Here is a 22,909-nt window from a genome sequence, read left to right as displayed (position 1 = left end):
TCCTGTGGTAAGGTTACAGTTTATATATATGTAAATCATTAACAAGACGTTCACTAATTTAGCTCTTTTGGCATACACAGACACACACACATACACATAAACTGGAACAGGCCTTTATTCACTTGGTACATTGGCACCGCTACACTGTAAAAAATTTCTAACCCTCCCAAATCAAAAATTTCAAGTGACCGATAACATCTACATTTTTCAATTGGCCCAAGTGAAATTCTTGTTGCAATAGTCTGTTAACATTGGCTCAATGAGAAATAATACGTCAGACTAATTGAAAAATTTTGATGTTATCGGTCACTTGAAATTTTTGACTTGGGGATGTAATTTTTTTTTTACAGTGTAAGCAAAATGAAAAATATGTCTTGTTCAACTTTTGTTGTCGTATACCACTAAAATTGGTAGATGTTTCTTTTGTTCCTTTTATTCACTTCTTTAAACAATTTTTTTTAGCATTGTGATAGTTCAGTTGTGTATGTAGCTTTTTCAGTAAAGAGCTTTCCAGTACAGTGACTTATGATCTTTTTGTGATGTTTCGTAAGCAAAACTTAAAGAGTAAGTTCACCCAATAATGAAAATTATCCCATAATTTACTCACCCTTAAGCCATTCTAGATATGTGACTTTCTTCTTTCAGCCAAACATAATCAGAGTTATATAAACAAATATCCTAGCTCTTCCAAGCTTTATAATGGGAGTGAATGGTATTGAAGCCCAAAAAAAGCACGTCCATCCATCATAAAAGTAATCCATACTGCTCCAGGGGGTTAATAAAGGACTTCTGCAGAGCAATGCTTTTTTGTAAGAAAAATATCCTTATTTGTAACTTTGAACTATAATCACTGGCTTCCAGTAACGGAAGAGTGACCTCTGACCCAACACCTGATGTATTGATGAACGCAGAAGCGCGTGGATAGAGCAAAACAAAACACCGGTCACGAATTAGAAGTCTAAAAAAAACGAGAATTTAAAAAAGAAATATCAGAGGATTTCAATATAAGAGAAGGGGAGCTTTAGTTTGTACCGGAAGCCAGTGATTATAGTTTATAAAGTTCTCACTTTTTCACTTCTTCAAAAGGTTAGCTTCACATGAAGTAGAACTTCAGAAACTGCAGTATCAAAGTATAGTTCCCCAATTTTGTGCCAATCAAATGCCGTTGCGTGCCAGGCGTTTGGTGTGTTTGATCGTGAGTGAGTGTGAGGTTTGTTGTCTCAATACGTAGAGCAATGACAGAAATACGATGAGTAGGACATGCACCGACGAGTCTAGCCACTGTTTTTGTTCCATTGTAATCGTCATCTATGCCAGAATCATCATCCCCTGCCATGTGCATTCGTCCCTATTCAAAGATTTAGAGCTCACACATACACATGTATGTAATACAGGCATGTAGGCATAATGAGGTGACAACCAGGTAACCCTTCACATAAAGACATCTTGTATGTTCTCCCCCAGACTGCCTCTTAACGGATGTGCTCTGTCTAATGAGCCTGTAAAGAATGAAAGGTCTGCAGGTGCATTCATTCAAACTGAATTCCTCTAAACATTCACAATGAGGTGTTGCAATGACACAATAACTTAGCAAACAATATAAAAATAAAGCATTCTGCCACTTATTTCCTCTTCTTTCAAGAAATGCTTGTCTTAAGAAAATATCCTGAGAAAGTTTTCCTATGTAATGCTTGTGTGGTATTTGGGTTAAACATGTGTCTGAAGATTGCTAATGCAGAATTCCTCAGAGAGGATTTACACCACAAAGGACATTTTGCACTGGTTCAGGAAGATTTAAGGTTAACAAGTGCCATACTGAGAGCAAATAGTATCATAAGCGAGATTTCGGACATCCTTGTTGAGCCCTGTTTGCAAATCACTACAACTGTGACACTGAATTGTGTTTTAAACTTGATTAATTCTATAATTAAGCGTTCAAATCCTCTTCCTGATGGTGGTAAGATATAATGAAAGTAAGGACATAGAGCTCTTCAGCTCTCGAAAACACATCCTACTCCTGTTTCAAATCTGTTTCAGATAAAAAAATAAATAAAAAAAAGAATTTAAAAAAGATGTCCCCTGGTTATAAATCGTGTTCTTTGAATAACTTTTCAGTGGATTATGTGTGAAATCACTGAATTAACATGATTCAAGAACTCCGTTTACAGAACTTGGCAGAAAAACGGGAAAAGAATGTTTGAATGACGGCTCATTCCACAAGCTGCATACAATATGGATGAGATTTGAATTCTGGAGCTTGATCATTATTTCAGAGCAACATAAAGAGGGATTTATATATTAAAAAGTCATTTTGGCTTGGTTTGAGTCACTTGCATATGGTGGAAATATCTGTCTGCACAGCTTTGGTCTGTGGATACTGGATGGGGGGGGGTATCCTCTTACATGTGTGCTTCTGTGAGAGCACTTCACCCCCTGGAGTAAAAGCACAAATGGAGAACAGGACTCAATCCATAAGCAATGTCTGTAGACCCACTCTCATTGTGTGATACTATAATGAGGATTGGATCCGTCGTGTGGGTGTGTGAGTAAACAGCTCAGGGAGGTCTGAGTGGGCACAGAATGCCAATCCAATGCCACCACACTTTCATCACCACCAAGAATCCAACATCTGCACCGCACATGCACGTCACATTCCCTGTTTCAGCAAACCGTGACAACTGTGTAAGACCTTCAAAACAGAGATGAAACTCTATCCCAAGGACTTTTGCTGGGTTTCAAAGCTCAGGAGCATTAAGGATAAGTAAGAGCTAAAGCTAAAATCTCACAGTTTTCAGTGGGACCCCAACATAAAACATTTAAATAATTGTATATTTATATTTACATTTATAATATTTAAACATATATATATATATATATATATATATATATATATATATATATATATATATATATACTGTATATATTATAAAACATTATATACTTCTTTCAAAAACATTATACAATCTTACTGAACCTAAACTTTTGAACAGTAGTATTTGTTTATACATAAATATATAGTTGAGGCATGAAACTCTGAGCACTGATTGGTCCCTTTAACGTCTGTGGCATTAGTCAACCAGACGTTCTTCCTAATCCAAGTAACCATATATTTCGTACCCTATAGCCTGTGATCGCCCTGCTGCGCGATAATGCAAACTTCTGTTTACCCTTCTTCCTCCCCAGCACCACCTGCTATACAGGAGTTTTAATATATTCTTGCAAAAGCATGTCCTTTATATGTTATGCATATCCGTATTATGCATATTGTTATATAATATACATCATCAATTCATTTTTGTATGTAGTATAAATATTAACCATTATTATTATAATTTGTTTTAAAACTTAAAAAAATAATTGCAACAACGGCTGGAAATTACACATTTAATTAAACACATTATACAAAAAACTATACAAGACAACCATACATTCTCTCGCTTGTGGTAAACAAATAGCGGTAAATTTAATAGTCTGTTTGGACACCCCAAAGGTTCACCTACGTGACAGGCCCCTCCCCCAGCTCTCATTTGTCTCTTGACCCAAACGAGTGGCTTCCAGATGGGACTGTTCCAGCAAAACCTGTTACGTTCCAAAGCTTGTTTGAAGAGAGAGCATTGAGCAGCTAGTGTGATTATTTAACTCCTCTCCTAATGGAAACTGTCTTTCCACACAGTCTTCTCTGTGGAAATTCCCAAAGTGTGGGAAGCAAGAAGAGGGTCTTTAGATGACAAAACAAACAAACATGTTTGGACTCATCCTAGGAAAGCATTAGGAACCTCAGAAGTAGCTCAGATCGAAATGAAAGATGAAAGAATATCCACATTTAAACTGCATAATGGAATGGCTGGTGCTCCACTCCGAGCCTGTCTTTACAATACCATGAGTGAGACTTCGTCTTTTCATAATTACAGAACTGAATGTCGCAGGCCTGTGCATACACATCTGGCTGGCGCTCTATCACGTTGGTCTGTAAATGATTATATCTACTGACACTCTGGTTATAAATAAGAATTCCCTGCTGAGTTTGAAGGAATAGTCATCTGCGGCATGTGAAGTCATTGCTGCAACCATCAATTTGCCATGTATTCCTCGGAAAATTCTTCCAGTGGTGTGGTTTGGGTGCTGCAGGATCATGGGTCCTGATCAGGTGCTGTTGAGTCCTTTGGAGACACAAGACCCCTGGCTTTTTGTGGCAAGAGAAGATGCATTTTATTAAATGGATGGAAAAAGTATGGCATTTCCACGTTAGGTTGCAACAATCCTGGCAAATCCTCCTTTGGAAAATCACACAGATTTCCCCTTTCTTTCCATACCTATATTATTTTATAGTGGGTGATTAAACTCTGCAACCCTCAACCCTCTTTGTTTCCACACTTATTTTTTATTACCAAGCAATAAAGAACAAACTGAAGCCCAGGTGATAACGATGTGCTGAATAAAAAGCTGTACGGTGTGTGTTCCGATGCAATGGATCTTGGGAGCATTTCTTTAGCACATCAGTAAAGAGAGTTAGGGTTAAAAATCAGCACTATTTTCAGAGTAGGCGTGGATAATCGCAGTCCTATGTGCTGTCTTAAAGCGAAGCCAACATACAGCTGTTGATCTGCTGCCAAACTGCAATCAAGATGCCTTCTGGAGATAAATGCAGAATAGGGAGAGGTAAACACATCTGGCCCAATCTCTCCCAGACAACTTGAGTTTTTCTTTTACTTTTTTAACCCTCAAGTTTTGTTTGGGGTCCCAAGGCATGTTAAATACAAATATTAGCAAAATCACACTTAAGATTTAAGAATTAAATAGGCTTTCCTGTTAATAGAATATAAAGTATTAGTTATTTTTTTCTTCCAATGTGCTTTTGGGTTCAAACTGACCCAAATAAGAGCAATGGACACTGTTAAAAAAAAATGAAAATACTATCAATAATTTATGACAACATAGGCTGTGCTTTTACATCTCATCAAAATAAGTTAAGCAATTTTCAGGGTTAAACCTTGAATAACATCTATACAGGGTGGGTTTTGATTATTATGTCAGAGAAATATTCTAAAAGTAAATACTATTTTTAGATTCACATAAAAACAAGAAAGTCCATTTCAACAGAAGTACATGGTTGGTTGTTGGGTTTTTTTCTGGTGCAAAATAACCATTGAAGCCTTTATTTTTTGGTTTATTTAAAGAACCACCAATTAAAGTGTCCATGGTAGCAGACAAATAAAACCTTTGGAACCTTGTACATAAAAAGTTATGAACTCTTGTGGGACACGTGCAAGCAAAATAAATGTTTCATCACAGTATAGAGAACAACTGTAATGTAGGGGAAAAGAATAAAGACTAGCCAGAGACTACAATGCTGTCTTGAGAAACACAATCATTGTGCAATTGTTTTTAAGATGAGACTAAGATTTCAAATTCATCCCAAATCAGCTTGACCCAGTTGTTTTGAATATGCTGATGAATAGTCTACTGAAGTCACTTCAAACAGTAACATCTTCAAAATACAGAACAGTCGAGGTTGATAGGGGTGAAAAAATGTAGCAGACAAATGCAGAGATAAGGCAATTCTCCAAGGACATTACTGCCAAAATATAAACTTCACTGTCCTAAATCATGGCCGAGGCATGTGTGGCTGCTATGCAGGATTCCTCAGGCATAAATTATGGACACAGTGTAATTTGTGATGTTATGAGCAGTATGATCTCATGCAAAGGGAGGCTTATGGGTCGATCCTGTGAGGAGTCCTCCAGACTTTTCAAGGAAACTAGCTTGTCTGTTCCATCTCCCTGGCCCTGAGGCATGTTGTTTTTTTCTCTTTTTTTTAAACAAAATATTTATCGCCACATATTATATGGACTTAACCGTCGGGTTTTTGATGAATCTTGAGATATCCACAGATCTTGTCCCATGATTTCCGTCTGGTTCACAAACGGACAGTTGTTTTTTGTTGTAGGCTAGCCTATCCTGAACGCTTCACCGTTTAGACTGCAAATGACCCGATGAGCACTACAGGTGTTCCCTGTCTGGAAAGTGTGAGGTGTCCTGTAAAAGCTGTCTGTCGAGGAGATTGCGCTTTGACTTTATCTAAGGAATGCCCCTGAAGCCGTGCAGACCTCACAGGAAGAGAATTCTCATTTTGCCTTCTGATATTCTTATCTTTAAAACATTTCTATTAGATAACATAATATTAACAGTTTAGAACAGTGGCTTTTAAGCTGTGGGTCATGTGGGAATAAGTAGTCCCACCCAAATTAGCAAGTTTTTAAAGTAATCCTTACAAACGACTCACAAACACAGGCCTTTCCATGAATTCCTTTCCATGAATCCTTCACTGAACGAACTCACCGAATCTGCCAGGAGAGCTTATGAATCAGCATGTGATTCAGGCTGCTAGTTCCATGTCACTGCATTAGTTCAAGGCGAATAAAAAGGTGTTAATGTGAACAGCCTAAATGCATTTTTTAGCGGGTTTTAGGAAATAAGTGGGTCCCACCCAACTCAAAACAAATTACTCTTATGAGCCGGTTCTTTTAACGAATTATCCTCACAAACTTACCGGTTTGAATAAGTCTGACGACTCCTTCCGAACAAAGCCTTCACTGAATTAACTGACAGAATCCGTCAAAACAATTAGTGAATCAACTTACTGAACTCTTTCCGAGTTAATGGTTTGAATCAGTCTGACAAACACTTCACTGAATGGCACTCACTCAATCATCATATGACTCACTTACTGCAAGTTCCATCATGTTAATGAATCTTTACTGCATTAAAAATAAAAAATTCAAGTTAACTAAAAGAGAATAAATGCATTTTCCCCATTCTATTTCAGTAGCTTTTGGTGGGTCTCAAGATGGTGAAAAAGTCTGTGAACAAAGGAAATGAAACATTCTGCTCTGCACTGTTTCTTCCACTAAAGGAAAATGATTCATGCATCTGTGGTGAACTGAAATCTAGACACCCCTCCAAAGGAGAGGCCTCTGACAGCCCAAACACTGACCCTTAGCTCTGGGCCCCTCTAAGAAAACACAGAGAGGAGACGCAGACCGGTGGAGAAATATGTGTTTAGAGAAAGATAGTATCTGGAGAGGAAATACAGTAAGAGGGAAGAGTTCTGCAGCTTTGAAGTTTAATAGAGTCTGGATGAGGAATGTCATTAAAACTCCACTGCTGTCCATTACTCCATTACTGAGTTATTCTTCTAAATTACAGACATACCACGTTTAGTTTTTAAATCTTTTATTTTTGCTAATGTATGCAATTATATTTTATTTTGATTTATTGCTAGTTTATATATATATATATATATATATATATATATATATATACACACATATATATATACTTCTGAGTTGTTGCACATGTGACAAATCAACTTTTTGACATAAAATGATTCCATTTAAAATAACTTTTTGAAATATGACACATAGTTGTTGTCACACTATCCTGAAAAACATAAAACTTCAAACATGATTCATTGGTGGAAATACCCCTAATTAGCAAGAGGGTTTTGGAAACTAATGACAATAAAGGAAAGCAAAACAGCGTGGCCCTTTAAAGAGAATCCAAATCACTTTTAATTTGACTTTACAGTTTACACCACATCGACCGCAGTGACACAAAGCAGATTTAATCTGTTTTGGAAAAACGTTCCAGGGAACTTATCTCCAAAACACTTTCACTGACAAACATGGCTTCAAGTTTGACGCTGAACTGATAAATTATACTGATAAGGAGTACAGAGAGAATTTTACTCGAGTCAAATTACCCAGGGGGCCGTTCTTCACAATTGATGTGCACCAGTCACCAAAATATATTTATCTTCAACATTTACAAACATGTTCCAAGAATTGTTTAAATAATGTACACTATCATTCAAAAGTTTGGAGATGGTTTCATGTTTTTAAAAAAGACATTTATTTTGCTTACCAAGGCTACAGTTAAAACAGTACAATTTAAAATAACTGTTTTCTATTTTAATATAGTTAAAATGTTGCAAATATACAAAGATAGTCAAAAGTTCAAAGTGATCTGTCAAAAAAGACAGTAAATGTAGAAAATGGTGTCAAATTCTACAATACCAACAAAGTACAGGTAGGTTTGTTATATGACCAAAAACCAGGCTTTTATATGTCTGGGTGTGACTTTCTTTATCGTTTTCAGTTTCCACTCTTGAGAATTTTTCTTTTGTCAACTAATTGCTCTTCTTTTAGTCGTCTGAGTGGAAAGCACAAAAGAGCTCTTTACAGAAATATTGCCACCCTGTGACCAGTCAGTAAAGCACAGGCGACACAGAACCTGAAAGTGTCAGAACACAAAAAAACCACATCTTAATAGGTCAGTCTCTGCCTTCTGGGTACAAAACAACTTGAGATTATTTCAAACCCCGTTTTGTTGATTCTTAATTAGTATGGGAAGGATAAAAGTAATGTTGGGACTTTTTGAAACACTTCAGAGACATAAAGAACACCTCTTCCACTCAAGAGCTGTTAAAAAATACAATCAAAGTATATATATCTCGCATCTAGCTAAAAGCAAGGGTGTGCCTGGATGCATTGGAATCAGAATGAGCGTTGTTTTGATTCAAATATTTTTTTTTATTTCTCTGAAGTGGGTGATGAAACAGGCTTTGATAATCTGTGAACTCAATATGTCACAGTCGAGTTAAGACAAAGCAAGACATGCCAGCAGATGGATAACTGAAAGCTTAAATTGAGGCTCATTATCTAATAGAGGCAACAAGAGGAAGAAATTCAAATCAAATGATGCCATTTATCATGAAATCAAGCCAAAGGCACAAACATATCCAGCGTCTCCAGCCAGGATGGAAAAAGCGTGACTTTAAGAACAGGTTCAGACGTACATGTTCCAGTCTGTGCACCAGGAACAATGACAGACGAACGGCACTATGTAATTTGTGCATGTGCTTTAGCCCTATGTTTTGGGTCACGTGACTCAAAACCAAGCCTATTTACATACCACTTTCCATTCACCTCTTAAAATCCGCTTTAATTGATAGCTTGCAATGACAAACTTTTGCACCCCAGTCCTGTTTCAACAAGTTACGCAGCCCTTAGCGAAGGAAATGTGCCGTGATCTTCATCAATCAAAATTTGCTGATCTATAGAGGAAGACGCCAGACACTGACAGCAAAACATATGAATGATATGATGCGTACAGGCCTAACCTTGTCATAATAGCAAACACATGTGACCTCCTGGCGAGAGTTTTTATTACCACGTTGATAAAAGGAGAAAAGAACAGCCAGGAGGCAGAACTCCCACAGACTTTATTGTCTTATTTTGAGGAAGTATTAGAAGCAAACCAGAGTAAATAGGCTACAGAGAACGGTGAGAACATTGGGCCACAGGGTAGAAATACTGAGTGTGGTTAGAAGGTATGACTTCTGGACCTGGTGTTTAAAATTAACACCAATTCTGCATTAACAATTCTGCAATTTACTCCTCCTCATGTCGTTCCAAATCTGTACGACATTTTTCTTCTGCAGAACACAAAAGAAGACATTTTGAAAAAGGTTTCAACTATTTTTGTCCATACAATAAAAGTCAATAGGGTCCAAAAAAACACTAGACCCCATTTTCTGAGGCATTGTTCAAAACATCTTATTTTATGTTCTGTAGAAAAAAGAAAGTTATAACATTAAGCAAATTATGATAACATTTTCTGTTTAATCCTACAATTTATCTGGATGTTCTAGTGGAAATGCATTGATTTCAAACCTCAATAACCAAATAAACAATGCAAAACACATCTAGTTTGGAAACTCAACCAAAACACTGCAAAAGGAGTTCTCGGGTATCCTTAAAATCTGATATTATGGTTTACAGTGGTATTGTGCTCACCACAAAACCGCCTAAAATGTGAACTGATATGTTCTAAAAGGAACTCAGGAGAGAAATAGTTGATAAAGGAACAGCATCATATTATGCTGACCTTTTATAATCATCAAAACATTTTTAAAAGGCTCTAGTTATGGTTATACGTCATGCTGTAATATGTTATCTTAATTGCTTTGGGACCACAAAACGTTCAGATGACTACATACTACGTACATGCAACAGAAATGCATGTTTTTGTTGTTGAACACTGTAAATAGAACAAAAAACCAAACAAACAAGATCAAAACTGAAGTGATGAATCTATGCCCATATCAGCCGAAAAGGCTTTTTAACTGATTGATGCCAAAAAGAAAGAATCAGACTGGCCTAGTAGTCTGTTGGTAAAAGGAAACAACTCGTGATTTCATGAGTCGATCAGGTGACCTTTTAGATTCAGTGGATTCAAACCAGCCGTCGTCAACACCAGCCCAGTGTCTCACAGATCCTCACACCGGAACTCTGTCCACACAGTGCAGACGGGCACAGGTCTCCTGAAATGACACAAGAAAACACATCAAACATAGCATCAAGCGCCACTATAAAAAGTACAGATTAAGAAAATACCAGTAAGATGTAAGTAAAGGCAAAAACTTCAAGCGCATAATAGTAAAATGAATGGATTTTGGAAAGGACAAAACCCCGCACTCAGTGTAATGTATCAAGTCAAATACATCAAAACTATATTAAATACTTACACAGTATCATTACAATCGCAGAACTGCTTATTTCTTCTTCCCTCCTAATGACATATTTTCTGTTTTTTTCTTCTGTGCCTCATTGAACAAAAAACACACCTTTATGTTAGCAAGATGGGACTCTATTATCTCAGATAGTTACATACATTTGCATGTATATTTATAATATACAGATATATTATATATATGTACACACACACACACAGATTAATTTTCAAAAGTTACCTAATACTGCATTAAATTGATCAAAAAAAGCAGCACATCTGTTTTCAACATTGATAAAAAAAAAAAAAATTCTTGAGCACCAAATCAGCATATTAAATTCAGCATAGCATATCAAATGACTATGAAGACTGGAGTATAATGAATAAATGAAATTTGAATTACACACAATACATGACAAACTATTACCATGAGCTGAGGAGCATTTACCTCGGTCATGGCATCATCAATTTGCTTCAGCTCCTCATAGTGGTCCCGCGAGTCTCTGAGAGGCTGCACCATAATCTCTTCAATCTGAGGGAACAGCTTAGAGGAACATATGAGGGTGAGTAAATGGTGTAAAAAGTAAAAGTAACATTTGAATCAACAACAAAGATTATTTCATTCACCTTCATGACAGTTTCAAACATGGGGATGAGGACAAACTTAATGAAGCCAATCTGGGCTGTGGGCTTGGTGACTTTTTCTCTGTCCATGAAGGCTGCCACAGGAAGCCCCTCAGATTTCTCTCTATCACTCTGAACAAAGACAAGACAGCATAAACAAACCCACCTGTCACTGTAGAGCAATTACAACACAAGTTGGAGAGTCAGCAAACCTGCATGAAGTATTCCTCGAGCAGACAATCCACCCACGGCTCTGCCACCTCTGTAGGGCGGACTTCATTGGAAATGTCACAACATTTGATAAGGACCATCTTCAGCTGAACACGTGACAAACAACAAATCTTTACTTGTCAAACTTAACTTGTCAAATTCATGCCAAATCCCTGATGAAAAACACATTTTTCTACTGGTCTTAGCAGGTCTAGGCTGGTCTTAGCTTTTTTAAAAACGGGTCTACCAGTCTTGCCAAACTGCAGTTATGCTGGTTTAACATTTTGACAAGCAGGTCTCTAAAGTCTAAACAACTAAAATGTGCCCCAAACCCCTCTTAAACCGACCATATAAAGACCAGCAAACCATCATAGACTGGTTTAAGATGTGTTTTTGGCAGGGAGGGGGTACGGTACATACACAAGTCACATGCTCCTCATTGGTGAAGTCAAAACTGTCCACTTTATGCTTGAACGAGTCCAGAATCTCTCCATGCCTGGCCATATCCGTGGCCAAAATCAGTGTGATGATAGCCTGCCAATACATTGTCATATTGTAAACACATATACATATATAGAAATTCCTTTAAAATATAAGAATGTTTACTGCAAAACAATGACACACTCATGCAGAATGTGTTTTTGAGTTCCAACGCTTTTCCAATGTTTTTTCTATGTGCTTTTAACAGATGCTAGACAGTTGTCTTTGATGGTTGTGTTCACGTCTTTGGCATCAACTAGCGTAGAGGTGTCGAAATATATCGATATTGACGATAACAATGATATTTAAAATGATATATTTTGATATTGTGTTAATACTACACATACGATAATCCACGGCAGTAACTATCTGGTTGACAATCTATCATAGTAGGTGGCAGTAGTGCACCACAATATGATACCATCATAACATTTAAAAAAGAAGACAACAACACAGTATAGCTGCTACTGCCACACAAAATCATGTTGGAGGATATGAGAGGAAAGCGAGAAACTCTAGCTGCCCGGAAAAAGTTAGCTCGCCAGTATGGGAGTTTTTTTGGATTCTGTAAAAAAAGACAGGATGCTAGACACCCCAGTCTTCTGCAGGAAGTGCAGATCAACAGGAAGTTATTTTTGTACGCTTATGTACAGTTTTGGTTACAATTATTTCCACCTCCCTACACTATTTTGAGTGTGAATCATTGGCCAAAAAAGAGAAAAAAACAAAATAAACTAAGTTAAAGATGAATTTGACCGATAATATTTTTTATTTCCTTTTTTCAAAATGTTCTATCAATTTTGCGATAATGTCATTATTGCTAATTGTTTTTAGTACGACAATCATGTAGTAAAAATCTGATGTTGTGACAGCACTAATCTTCCGGTGTTCTAAAAACACAAAGCTCAAGTTAAAAGAGATTCCTCTTTTTAAATAAAAAATTATCTTGAGACTTTTTTCTCTCTTAATTTCACTGCCCTGTCCCACATTTTTAAATGCAAAAATCCGTTCTATGTGAACTGACCCTTAGATTCCTTAAATGGGAGCTGATATTTTAATGCTATACCTGTCGGATCTGTTTAAAGGCCTCTGGGTCCACGTTGGCAAATATGTTACACTCCGGCAATGAGAGTATCTGGAAAGCCACAGCGCAATGGTGATTCTCTAGAGGCGAGATGTCATTGTAGCGCACTGCCAACTCAGTGCGAGCATTGATTTGATACCTGCATAATAAATTAATGCGCTAGATTATCTCTTCATATGTCATGTGAAATGGTTACTCAGATAAACAGCACAGATATAGGACTGTAAAATTGTCATCACGAACGTGCAGGCAAATACCTGGGTACACCTGTATGTTTTTTATGAGAACTGACTCGAGAGCATAATTATACAGAAGCAAAGATCTTACGTGTTGTTGTATCCAGGGTGGTCTAAGTCGTGACACACGGCAGCAGTCATTAAAATGCCCAGATCTGTCAGTGTGAGCTTTTCCTGTGGGCCACACACACACACAGGTTTCCACTTTTACTCTTCCACAGTAATTGCTGTACTAATTGCTACTTACGTAACGTTCTCACCTGGAGGTTGCAGAGGTGGATCATGCCATACATCATCTGACTCACGCAGAAACAATGGCGGAAATTGTGGAACGGGTTGCTACGGTAATTTTCCTGAATGCCCAGCTGAGAACATATAAAAAGATTGGGGAACATCAGAGCTGTTAAACTGGAAAATTCAGCGGAAATAATTGTAATTTCTACAATTACACTAATTTTCTTACCAGCCAGCGTTTGAGAGTAATCGGGTTCATATTAAACTCCTTCACAAGGCCTAAGTCATGGTACATGTACTCCAGGCAGCTCAACATCTGATGAATAAACGGTAAACCATGAAAAAAGAGCATGCATGCTTCATTTCATCTCTAAATGCACTGTATATCTCACCAAGTTAGACTTACTTCATTGTGCTCCCAGTGCCAAACATCAAAGGTTGGTTTCTTCAGCGCTTCAATGGTCTCCTGAGAAAGCGTGTACTGAGGAAATCAAGACTAATAGTGATTAATTCACATAGAGAGAGACAAAATGTTCTCCCGCAGGGCCCATTATTCAATCAAAGCACGTCATAAAACTTTAAAGCACCTTTGGGTAGCTGGGGACGTCACGTCTAGGAGTTAATTTCATTCCATCGTCTAAGAAATTGTATTTGCATGGACAATTCACTCTAAAAGGAGAGTGGTGGATTAGTCATTTAGATATATTTATGTTTCTAGTTTTGAAAACAGCCGCATGATGGTGGCTCTAGATGGATAAGCAGATAGATTGTCACGCTTGCTTTGATTTTCTTTGGAAAATGTTTTCTTTCATTTACCTTCCTCCTGCTCTGGATGTCATCTCTTCTCTCAGTTTCTTCAGGTCATTTTTGCACCTTTCAATCTCCACGACCTTCAAACCCTCCACTGTATAGAAAATCAAAATAATAGGAAGAGTGTTTTTTTTTTTTTTTTGCATTGCTATGCAGTTGCTAGGGTGTTCTGGGTGTTTTTATCATACTGTAGATATGTATACGTATGCCACATTCGTCCATTTCTTGGAACGGCCAGCATGTTGACACTCACAGTAAGAATCAATGATGCCACAACATTGCACAGCTTGTGGTTGTGAAACCGCAGAGATTTAAATTCGCCTTCGTCTTGTTGTATTGTGTTACTTTAGCAAAATCATCTGCTGAAGTCTATTGCAGATATAGCTATTCATACATGCATCTAACTATGGTTGCAGACGCTCAGCCAACTTGCCCTTGAATATTCACGGAACGGCTTTGACCGTTCCAATATGGCGGACGGATGTTGGTTCTGTTCTGTTTAGCCTAAGGGGGGTTATTGCTGCTCTCCCTGAAATTAGCATGAGCAAATTAAAAAAAGTGTCGATGGGAGTGGAAAGTTCTGTGCATGATATACTGGCGACATGCAAATTAAAGAACACAGATACAGCCGGATCATTTCTATAATGACCAACGCAATCTACCAAGAGCAGCGCAACTTAGCGTCTGGTTTAAGACATGCTTTTTTGGGGGTGGTAAATAATGGTGCAAATGCCAGTAAATTGACTAGCGCAAACCTTAGTAAATCACCTTGCATGATTCATTTAAATACTCTCCTCCCATACATTTTGCATCTGAAAGGGAAACTCCTACAAATGCATATGCAATATAAGGTCAGCCGCAAAAATAACCATGTCCATGCGTTTTCAGCGCTAATTTTTAGCTGCGTGTCTTTAGTAAATCCTGATAGTAGTTTTTAACGCCAAAAGAGGGTTTGCGCTGGAGCAAGCTCTTAGTAAATCTGGCCCTTAGTGTTTTAAAATCTGTTTAGATGTTAAAAGTCATGTAGTGTATTCCAGACTTAACTCTAAATCCGAGCAACAATAAAACCAGATAAAAAATAAGACAAACAGCAAACCGTAACATTGTCATTACATACGTTCTACTCTCTTCTCCAGCATAGCCAGTCTGTTGGTCACTTCCGTTTTCAGTTCGTTAATCCTGAACGCTCTGTAGAGAGAAGAACAAAAAGTTTTGGCTGGTTTTAGTACAGAAACATTACGGTAATAGAGATTCATCTCCAGTCCATGGGAAAACAAACATGTCCGTTACCTGCTGAACTGCTCTGCTATCTGGGAGATCACATTCTGAAACATATCTTCCTTTTCTGTGGAGTTAAATACACAGGCTATAAATCAGGGAAGAACAAATCTTGGCTCGAAACAATATAATGAGTGAATGTAGATCTAGGATACAAGTAAGAGTCAAACACTGTGACAAACAGTGAAAAATGATGCACGTTACCTCCCAGCGGGCCGGTAGACAAAGGAATGACTTTGTACAGGGAGCTAAAAGGACAAAATGGGCTCATTAACTGACAGATCAAACTGAAAATTATCATAACTGCTTATACAAACAACAAGGGCCAGGCTGCATTTTACTTGGGGGTGTTGGTGGGCATTGTGGGATCGATAGACACGAAAGCACCTTCAGGGTTCACCAATATTATAGCAGTGTTCCTACAGATAGAAGAAATAAAAAGTGAAATTAGATGGATATATGATGTGAACCACTGAACATGTTGTCCACTAAAGAGAACTTCATTCTCAACCACTGCAGGTTTGCTAAATGGATTGCGGTGTTGATTAGTGGTGATATCAGTGATATACAGACCTAGGGATGTTGGAGGAGGAACACAGCAGTTCTTTGATATCACATGGGCCGCAGTGACGACTGAAAAGCACCTATGAGGGACAAATAAGGGTGTGTTAGCAATATTATGTCTGTATTTGTCGTCACACCTGTACTACAATGAGAAACACTGCAACCCAACTCTAATATGTTTCCTGAAATAAAAACTGTGAAATGTCATTGAAAATGTTGTGGGATTTTAAAGCAAAGAACTTTAAAATAAAAGTGTGGTGTCATCCCATTGGATCATATCAATCTTAATCTTAATAGGCAGCATGAGATAAATTGAGACTTCGGCGTAAGTCTCCTCTTTCTCTGGTTCTTTCATTGCCAGAAACATCCTAGTAAACTGACATGCATCTCCTCTAGAGTTTTACTCTTAACACTTTACTCAGAATTGCAAACACACCAGTTTGCAATAAAAAGTCAGAGCCTATAATATATAATCAAACATCATATGCTTCAACTTTGCTATCCACATAATCATAATGCCATCTCATCTGTTTTTTGTTTTTTTTGACAATACTAAAACAAAACTTAATTCAGAACTCCAAATCTCCCAAACTATGGTATAGCCACCTCTGAGCAATGAAATGTTCCTCTGGGGTTAAACAAATTATGAGAGATTTTAAATATATGTTAGAATTTACCCACTGCCGTTCAACAGTTTGGGGTCATTAAGACTTTTATTTAAAGAAATTAATATTTTTATTCAGAAAGGACACATTAAATTGATCAAAAGTGGCAGTAAAGACATTTATAATATTACAAAAAAATGTCATTTGAAATAAGTAGTGTTATATTTAATAAAAGAATCCTGAAAAAATGTATCTCGGTTTCTACGAAAGCATTAAGCAGCACAACTTTTTTCATCATTGTAAATAATAAGAAATGTTTCTTGAGCACCAAATATATATTACAGTGATTTCTGAAGGATCATGTGACACCGAAGACTTGAGTAATCGCTTTTTGAACAAATAAATGCAGCCTCCGTGAGCATAAGAGACTCATTTCAAAAACATTTTAAAAACATTTTACAGACCCTAAAGGTTTGAACTGTAGTGTAAACATTCATCTAAAAATAACTGAAAATTTTTGCTTTTTTTGTGTTTTTTTGGTACTGATAGGTTCATTTAAATGATTGAACAGAAATTTAACTAAGAGAATAACACATTGTGAAAGAGGCTCAGATCCCCGATAAATCCTGTACTACAGTAAACCATGCCATTCTAAATGTTTTCAATGTCCACTTGGTCTCTCTAAGCTCTTAGGAGGTTGTATGAGCTTCAAAATGAAGTGCTGAATCTGAAACATGCATGTTCTGCCATATTCCCTTTTCATACTGTACAAACCTCCTGCATTTTGTGACCAAAATAATCTTAATGAGTTTCTAGAATATGTAAAAACAAATGTCATCAATCATGGATAATAATGTGAGTACTTCAGAGTATGAGCATATGTGAGGAACAAAACTCTGTAAATTGGACTTAAACACAACCATTAACAGCACTTTAGCTATTCTCTTGGAAACAACAGGAGAAAACAAAGTGTCACAACAGCATGCAATGTCAGTCACACCTGCGGACCAGCTCTTCAGCTTTATTTTTAACCTGTGCACACTGATCTCCCAGAACTCCTTCTTGACAGATGAACTAGTACCACGATAAACTGCTAAACATCATGTTTAAAGGTTTAGAGTCAGCATTTCAGGACTAAGATATTAGAGATAGACCGATACACCAGCCAGGCCCATTTGGCCTTTTCGAGCAATTTTTCTTTTCTGTATTTAGTAAATATTTTATAAAATAAGTGTTCATTTAATTTTAGTAATTGTGTGTACATTTCATTGAATTAAATTTCAATAACACTGAATAGTCAACACTATATTGGTATTACTATTGTCAGTGAAAATCCCATATTGGTCGGCCACCAGTAGTAATCCATAATCTCATGACAACCACTAACTTGCATCCTTGAGTTTAAATTCAGATAAACATGAGTTCCTTAAAACACTGAAGACACTCACCTTCTGCATTTTGCCATCTACATCCAAATAGATGGTTTTGGAAGTGTAGGAGGAGGAGCCAGACCCCATGCTGACTGAATTAACTGAGATCCACCTGTCCGGGTACCCCTACCAGGAGCAGAACCACCAAGACCAGCTCTCAAAAGTTCCACAGCGAAATGTCCTCTGCAAATAAACATATAAAGAATGACTTTCACATATCAGAATCTTTTAAGTCTTTAAAACTTTAGTCTAGTACTTTCAACCAAACAAATAAACAGTGATCGAAGCATCAGTTAACCCTTCATATCGTGTTAACCCTCCTCTAGTGAGGAGCTACAGGGTCAAAAAGCAGTGTGACACGTTGCTTAACCAAGCATCAAACAATTACATTTTTGTTTTTGTTTTATTCATTCAATGAGCTCCAATATCGTTTGGACAAAACTAATCTTAAAAGAAAATTCTGAATAAAACTTCTTTTTTTTATTCAGACAATGAGTCAATGGGGTCCAGTGTTGTTTGGACAAAAATAATCTCAAAGAAAATTGGTTTGGAGCAACATGAGGATGAGTAAATGAAGATATTTTTCATTTGAATATTCTCATAAATGCACATCGGTTTCTTTGACTAAAAGTAAAAATTCAATAAAATCCTGTCTAGTTCACAGAACACACTTTATAGTGCACATCAGTGCATAAATACAACTTTAAATTTACTCTACACCTCAAATATCATGGCAAACCGACATAGTGTCACCTGAGACTTTCTTGGAAACTTTCTTGAAGTACGGCAGGCCACGTTTATTTCTGACCATTCAACATCTGTACGTAATGAAATGTTCTATTCGTATAGAATTGCAGATAGAATGTTTGAGTCAGAAAATAGCAGTCTTGCCTGTGCGCCGTCAGCAGCTCCCGCTTCTCCCCGCGTACAAGGCAGCGCTCCCAGACGTCCCAGGTGCTCAATGGAGCCAAATACAGCAAGTGAGCAAGAGAAACCTGGCGGGATTGAAGGACCTGAATATAATTGTCACTCTCACTGTTGTCAGGGGGAACAGTTACTACGGCGAAAAAGTGCCCAACCCCCTTGATGTCTGTTGTAATCATTTAATTTAGTCCATTCATTGTCCATCTCACTCAATTTAGCAGCCCACCCCAGGGTCTATATTTACGTCTGATGATGGCCCATTGTGTAAAATCCAGCTTTAACGCTTGAACATGATGAGATTCATGAGTCTTTAGTGGAAAAAAATTGGAAACGCTTATAGAAAACTAAGATCTTTGAGGTCAAGCTGTAGCAACTACTATAAAATCGAGAATGTGCAGACGTAACTGGGGGTTGAATACAATGACATTTCTGTCATCGTAATGTGCCCTACAGCCTCCTGTGTCCACTCAGAGCAACATATGTTCTGGTCAGCTGAGGAAAGGACAAAGGGCTTGTATGTAATCACTTGAAACACTTAAAGACAGACATTTTGAACACGCATAACACAATGAAAATTTCTGGCTCAGTCAGGTTTGCAATGAAGAAGTGACGTTGTTGGCATGTGTGGCTGGATCATTAACAGCCCTAACAAACTAGGGATGGAAGTGTGAACAGTAGAGACAAGCGCAAACCTGTTCTCAGCCTCCTTGCTCTTTGATCTCATCCCCGAGGGGCCAGAAAAGCTTCCAACGTCTTAATTCTCTGAGTCTCATGTGCCGTTGACTACACTCCTCAGCGGAAACAGATTAGCAGCATGGGCCGCCCAGAGGGGCTGTTTTACTGCTGACACAGGGGCACGATTTTGATCAGAACAGGAGACTGGATAGGGCTAATGTGGTTGATAAGAAATCAAAATTGCTTTTCCAAACCATTTGGCCTATGGTTAGGGTTAGTTCATGTCTAACTTTCACAAAAGGCAGGTTAAAAGGGACCTGCGCAAAAAGGCATACATTTAAAAGCTTACGCAACTAGGTGAGAAAGAAAATCACACCTCAGGTAATCAGAAATGCATGGGCTCTCTGCTAATCATGGGACAAAGGAGAGGAGTCCAGTCATATTTCAATAATAAAGGATCTAAGAGGAAGGCATTATCCTAATAATAAAAGGCTTTACGGTTGTTCAGTTTATGGATGTGTGTCCGGGAGAAGATCTGGGCTGGAATATGGAAAACTCCTCCATTAGGGTCCTTTCATCTTCTCCTTTTGCTTTTCAGCATCCTTAATGTTTCACCCACTCTCTGTTTTTGGAACTGCTGGAAAGTCTTCTTAAAGGATTCATATTATCTGAGAAAAACAAAACCACACTGTACTGACTCAAAATCCACACAAAACATGACGAACGACTAATAATTGAGCAGAGTGAAGCATTTTTCCTCCAAAGGCCGGCGGCCTAATGATGTTGAAGTCAGTCCTGTTGGTTTTAAGCACATGATTTCATAATATTCTTTACTAAGTATAGAAAAGGTTAAAGAGTAAGTGGAAATATTTTTTTAATCCTACTGCATTTAAAATCAGACATTCAGATTTTTTTTCTTTTTCTGGTCTGATTAGAGTATCTACTCCAAAATGTTCCCATGAGCCTTTTGATTGCACCATTATGCATAATCACCACTTACACACAACACTTTTCACCAAGTCAAGTACTAGCGTACATAGGCAAAAGAAGAGTGCTAGAGCTGCTAACCCTCGAGTGTAAGAAAAAGCAAATCTAATGCCAATAATTTAAATAAATCAGTTAAGAGCTTTGGTGGAGTTAATAACATATAACTCAGATATTAATAACATAATCCTTAACCAGACAGCTACTGTATCTCAGATAACTGCTGCACATTCATACTCATCCTTATGCATTTGAAAACAATGTGAATGTGCTATTTATGGAGCTATTCTATTTTCTGTTTTGTTATTGTGAAAAGAAAGTCTTAAGCATTACAAAGCCTGACATCTGATTTGTTGACTGATCACACAGCTAAAGTTTGACAGTGTGACTAGGCTAGTTGTCTAACTGCATGTTAGATGTGCTCAACAAATGAACAATGCATTATTAACTCATATGTTGCTTACTATAATATTTGGCTATATTGTATTCATGGTTTGTCAAATTTGTCAACATTCTATATTTAAATGGAAGCCAGAGCGAATGTAAAATGCGCTTGTGTAAATTTTATCAAATGCACATGTTCCATTGGTGACAGCAGACTAAAAGATATAACACACTTATCACTTCATAAAATGTCACCAAAACCATTAATCCCATATAAATATATAACTTCAGGGATGCACAATCAAATATATGATATTTTGTGTTTATATTTCATTTTTATGATCCTCCCTTCCCCCATAAAAAAGCATGTAATAATAATAATGATAATAATAAAACATTTTAAAAATACAAAAAACTTAGTTACAAATACAATCCAATTGTTACATCTAAATAGGCCTACTTTACATCTTAGCTCACCTGTCCATCAAATGCTGGACAGTGAATAGGGTTTTCAACTTCCACCAAAGGAAGGTAAGATCTTGGTTCTTTATAGAAAAATAAAGGGGCACTCAAAATATTTGCACTGTACCACAGTGTCGCATAACCTTTTTATGTACAATTAAAAAAAAGAAAGAATATATGGCACTTAATCACACAGAGAATTTAGAAAACTGGGCTGTAAGGGTAACAGAGGTAGTAACGTTAAAGGTAAACAACACACTGATTTGCACTTTTCAGAAATAAATTGTACATAAATAGGTTAAGCAAAACGAATGTTCATTTTTGCTGAAATGACATATAGCCTACTATGTGGCATAGTGGCAGGGTAACAGTACAAGTATTTGAGTAATTACTTACTCAAGAGTGTAACTTATGTGATTTCGGACTCTCGTGTCGTGTCACTCGTGTGGCGCGCTGTTTATCTCCTGACGTCACCCGCGTTTCCAAACATGTGGATTAAACATTAAGATATAATGTAGCTGACTAATTCAACGTCTTTATTTAAATTATCTTTTAAATTGTATTTAGCTAACAAAACCTGAGTAAAACTTTTTGTCATTAGGAGAAAATGTCAAAATGTTTGTCGCCTACTCGGTAAATCAAGATGAAGTGACTCAATTTAAAACTATTTCTATTGTTCTACAGAAAAAAAGCAAGGAGAGAAAGGTTGAAGAGTAGCCTAGTTAAACAACACTTTCTGACTATTTGTGGTCTAGGCTGACGCAGATGTTTTATTGATAGTGATGTGGGAGCCTCTGGTGGTTGAAACGTGTAATTTGACAAGTGTGTACATAAGGCTGGTGTCTCTCCCCCTGGTTTCACAGACAAGGCTGAAGCCTAATCCCAGACTAAAATGCATGTTTGAGCTGTTTTAACTGAAAGCAACTTGCACTAACATATCTTAAAATATGCCAGTGCCATTGTTTTGTCTCAAGAAGAAACCAGGCCTTTATGTCATTATGTCGTTTTAGACATTCAGAAAGAATGTGATATTATTTGAGAGATTTACTTTTGTTTTCAGTCCAAAAAAAAAAAAAAAAAAGGAGGCAAAAAGAATAAAATCATTTTAATACTGGCATAAAGAAATCATATTTACAGTAACCCCTAACAGATCACAATAATGCTCAATTATAGCTGAAATTAAACGCTATATTCTTCTATTTATATAATTTTTTTTGGTTTAGTTTAGTTTAAGCTATTTATTGACACCACAAAAATCCCCCATGAAAAATGAAAATGAATAATGAAAGCAAATTGTTCTATTAGTATATATATATATATATATATATATATATATATATATATATATATATA

The 22,909-nt window shown here is 37.1% G+C and overlaps 1 protein-coding gene across 1 annotated transcript; it reads right to left on the bottom strand.

The window, feature by feature from the left end:
- Positions 1-7,553: 7,553 nt before the first annotated feature.
- pde9ac (phosphodiesterase 9ac) lies at positions 7,554-18,269 on the bottom strand. The gene is made up of 19 exons (XM_082179609.1): positions 18,146-18,269; positions 16,102-16,172; positions 15,870-15,947; positions 15,733-15,776; positions 15,541-15,595; positions 15,368-15,438; positions 14,257-14,344; positions 14,028-14,109; positions 13,847-13,921; positions 13,670-13,756; positions 13,467-13,571; positions 13,298-13,380; positions 12,953-13,109; positions 11,827-11,940; positions 11,409-11,513; positions 11,200-11,328; positions 11,021-11,116; positions 10,589-10,666; positions 7,554-10,384 (listed from the first exon to the last, which is right to left on the bottom strand). Exons 1-18 carry the CDS (start codon positions 18,212-18,214, stop codon positions 10,616-10,618), a joined length of 1,560 nt encoding a protein of 519 aa, XP_082035735.1. The 5' UTR covers positions 18,215-18,269; the 3' UTR covers positions 7,554-10,384; positions 10,589-10,615.
- Between the last annotated feature and the right edge of the window lie 4,640 nt (positions 18,270-22,909).

This window comes from Leuciscus leuciscus, assembly GCF_965113295.1.
Source record: "Leuciscus leuciscus genome assembly, chromosome: 9".
NCBI classification, from domain to species: Eukaryota; Metazoa; Chordata; class Actinopteri; order Cypriniformes; family Leuciscidae; genus Leuciscus; species Leuciscus leuciscus.
Note: the sequence above shows the minus strand (reverse complement) of the source record. Positions and strands in the feature narration are given on the sequence as shown.

Bases quoted from the DNA above. Each gene is read 5' to 3' on its own strand.
- pde9ac (XM_082179609.1), bottom strand. From the start codon at position 18,214: ATGGGGTCTGGCTCCTCCTCCTACACTTCCAAAACCATCTATTTGGAT. The intron at 14,345-15,367 runs GTATGTAATGAC...TTTTCTATACAG, and splicing joins GCTGGAGAAGAGAGTAGAAC to TGGAGGGTTTGAAGGTCGTG. The intron at 11,941-12,952 runs GTATAGCATTAA...ATGTATTGGCAG, and splicing joins CCTTTAAACAGATCCGACAG to GCTATCATCACACTGATTTT.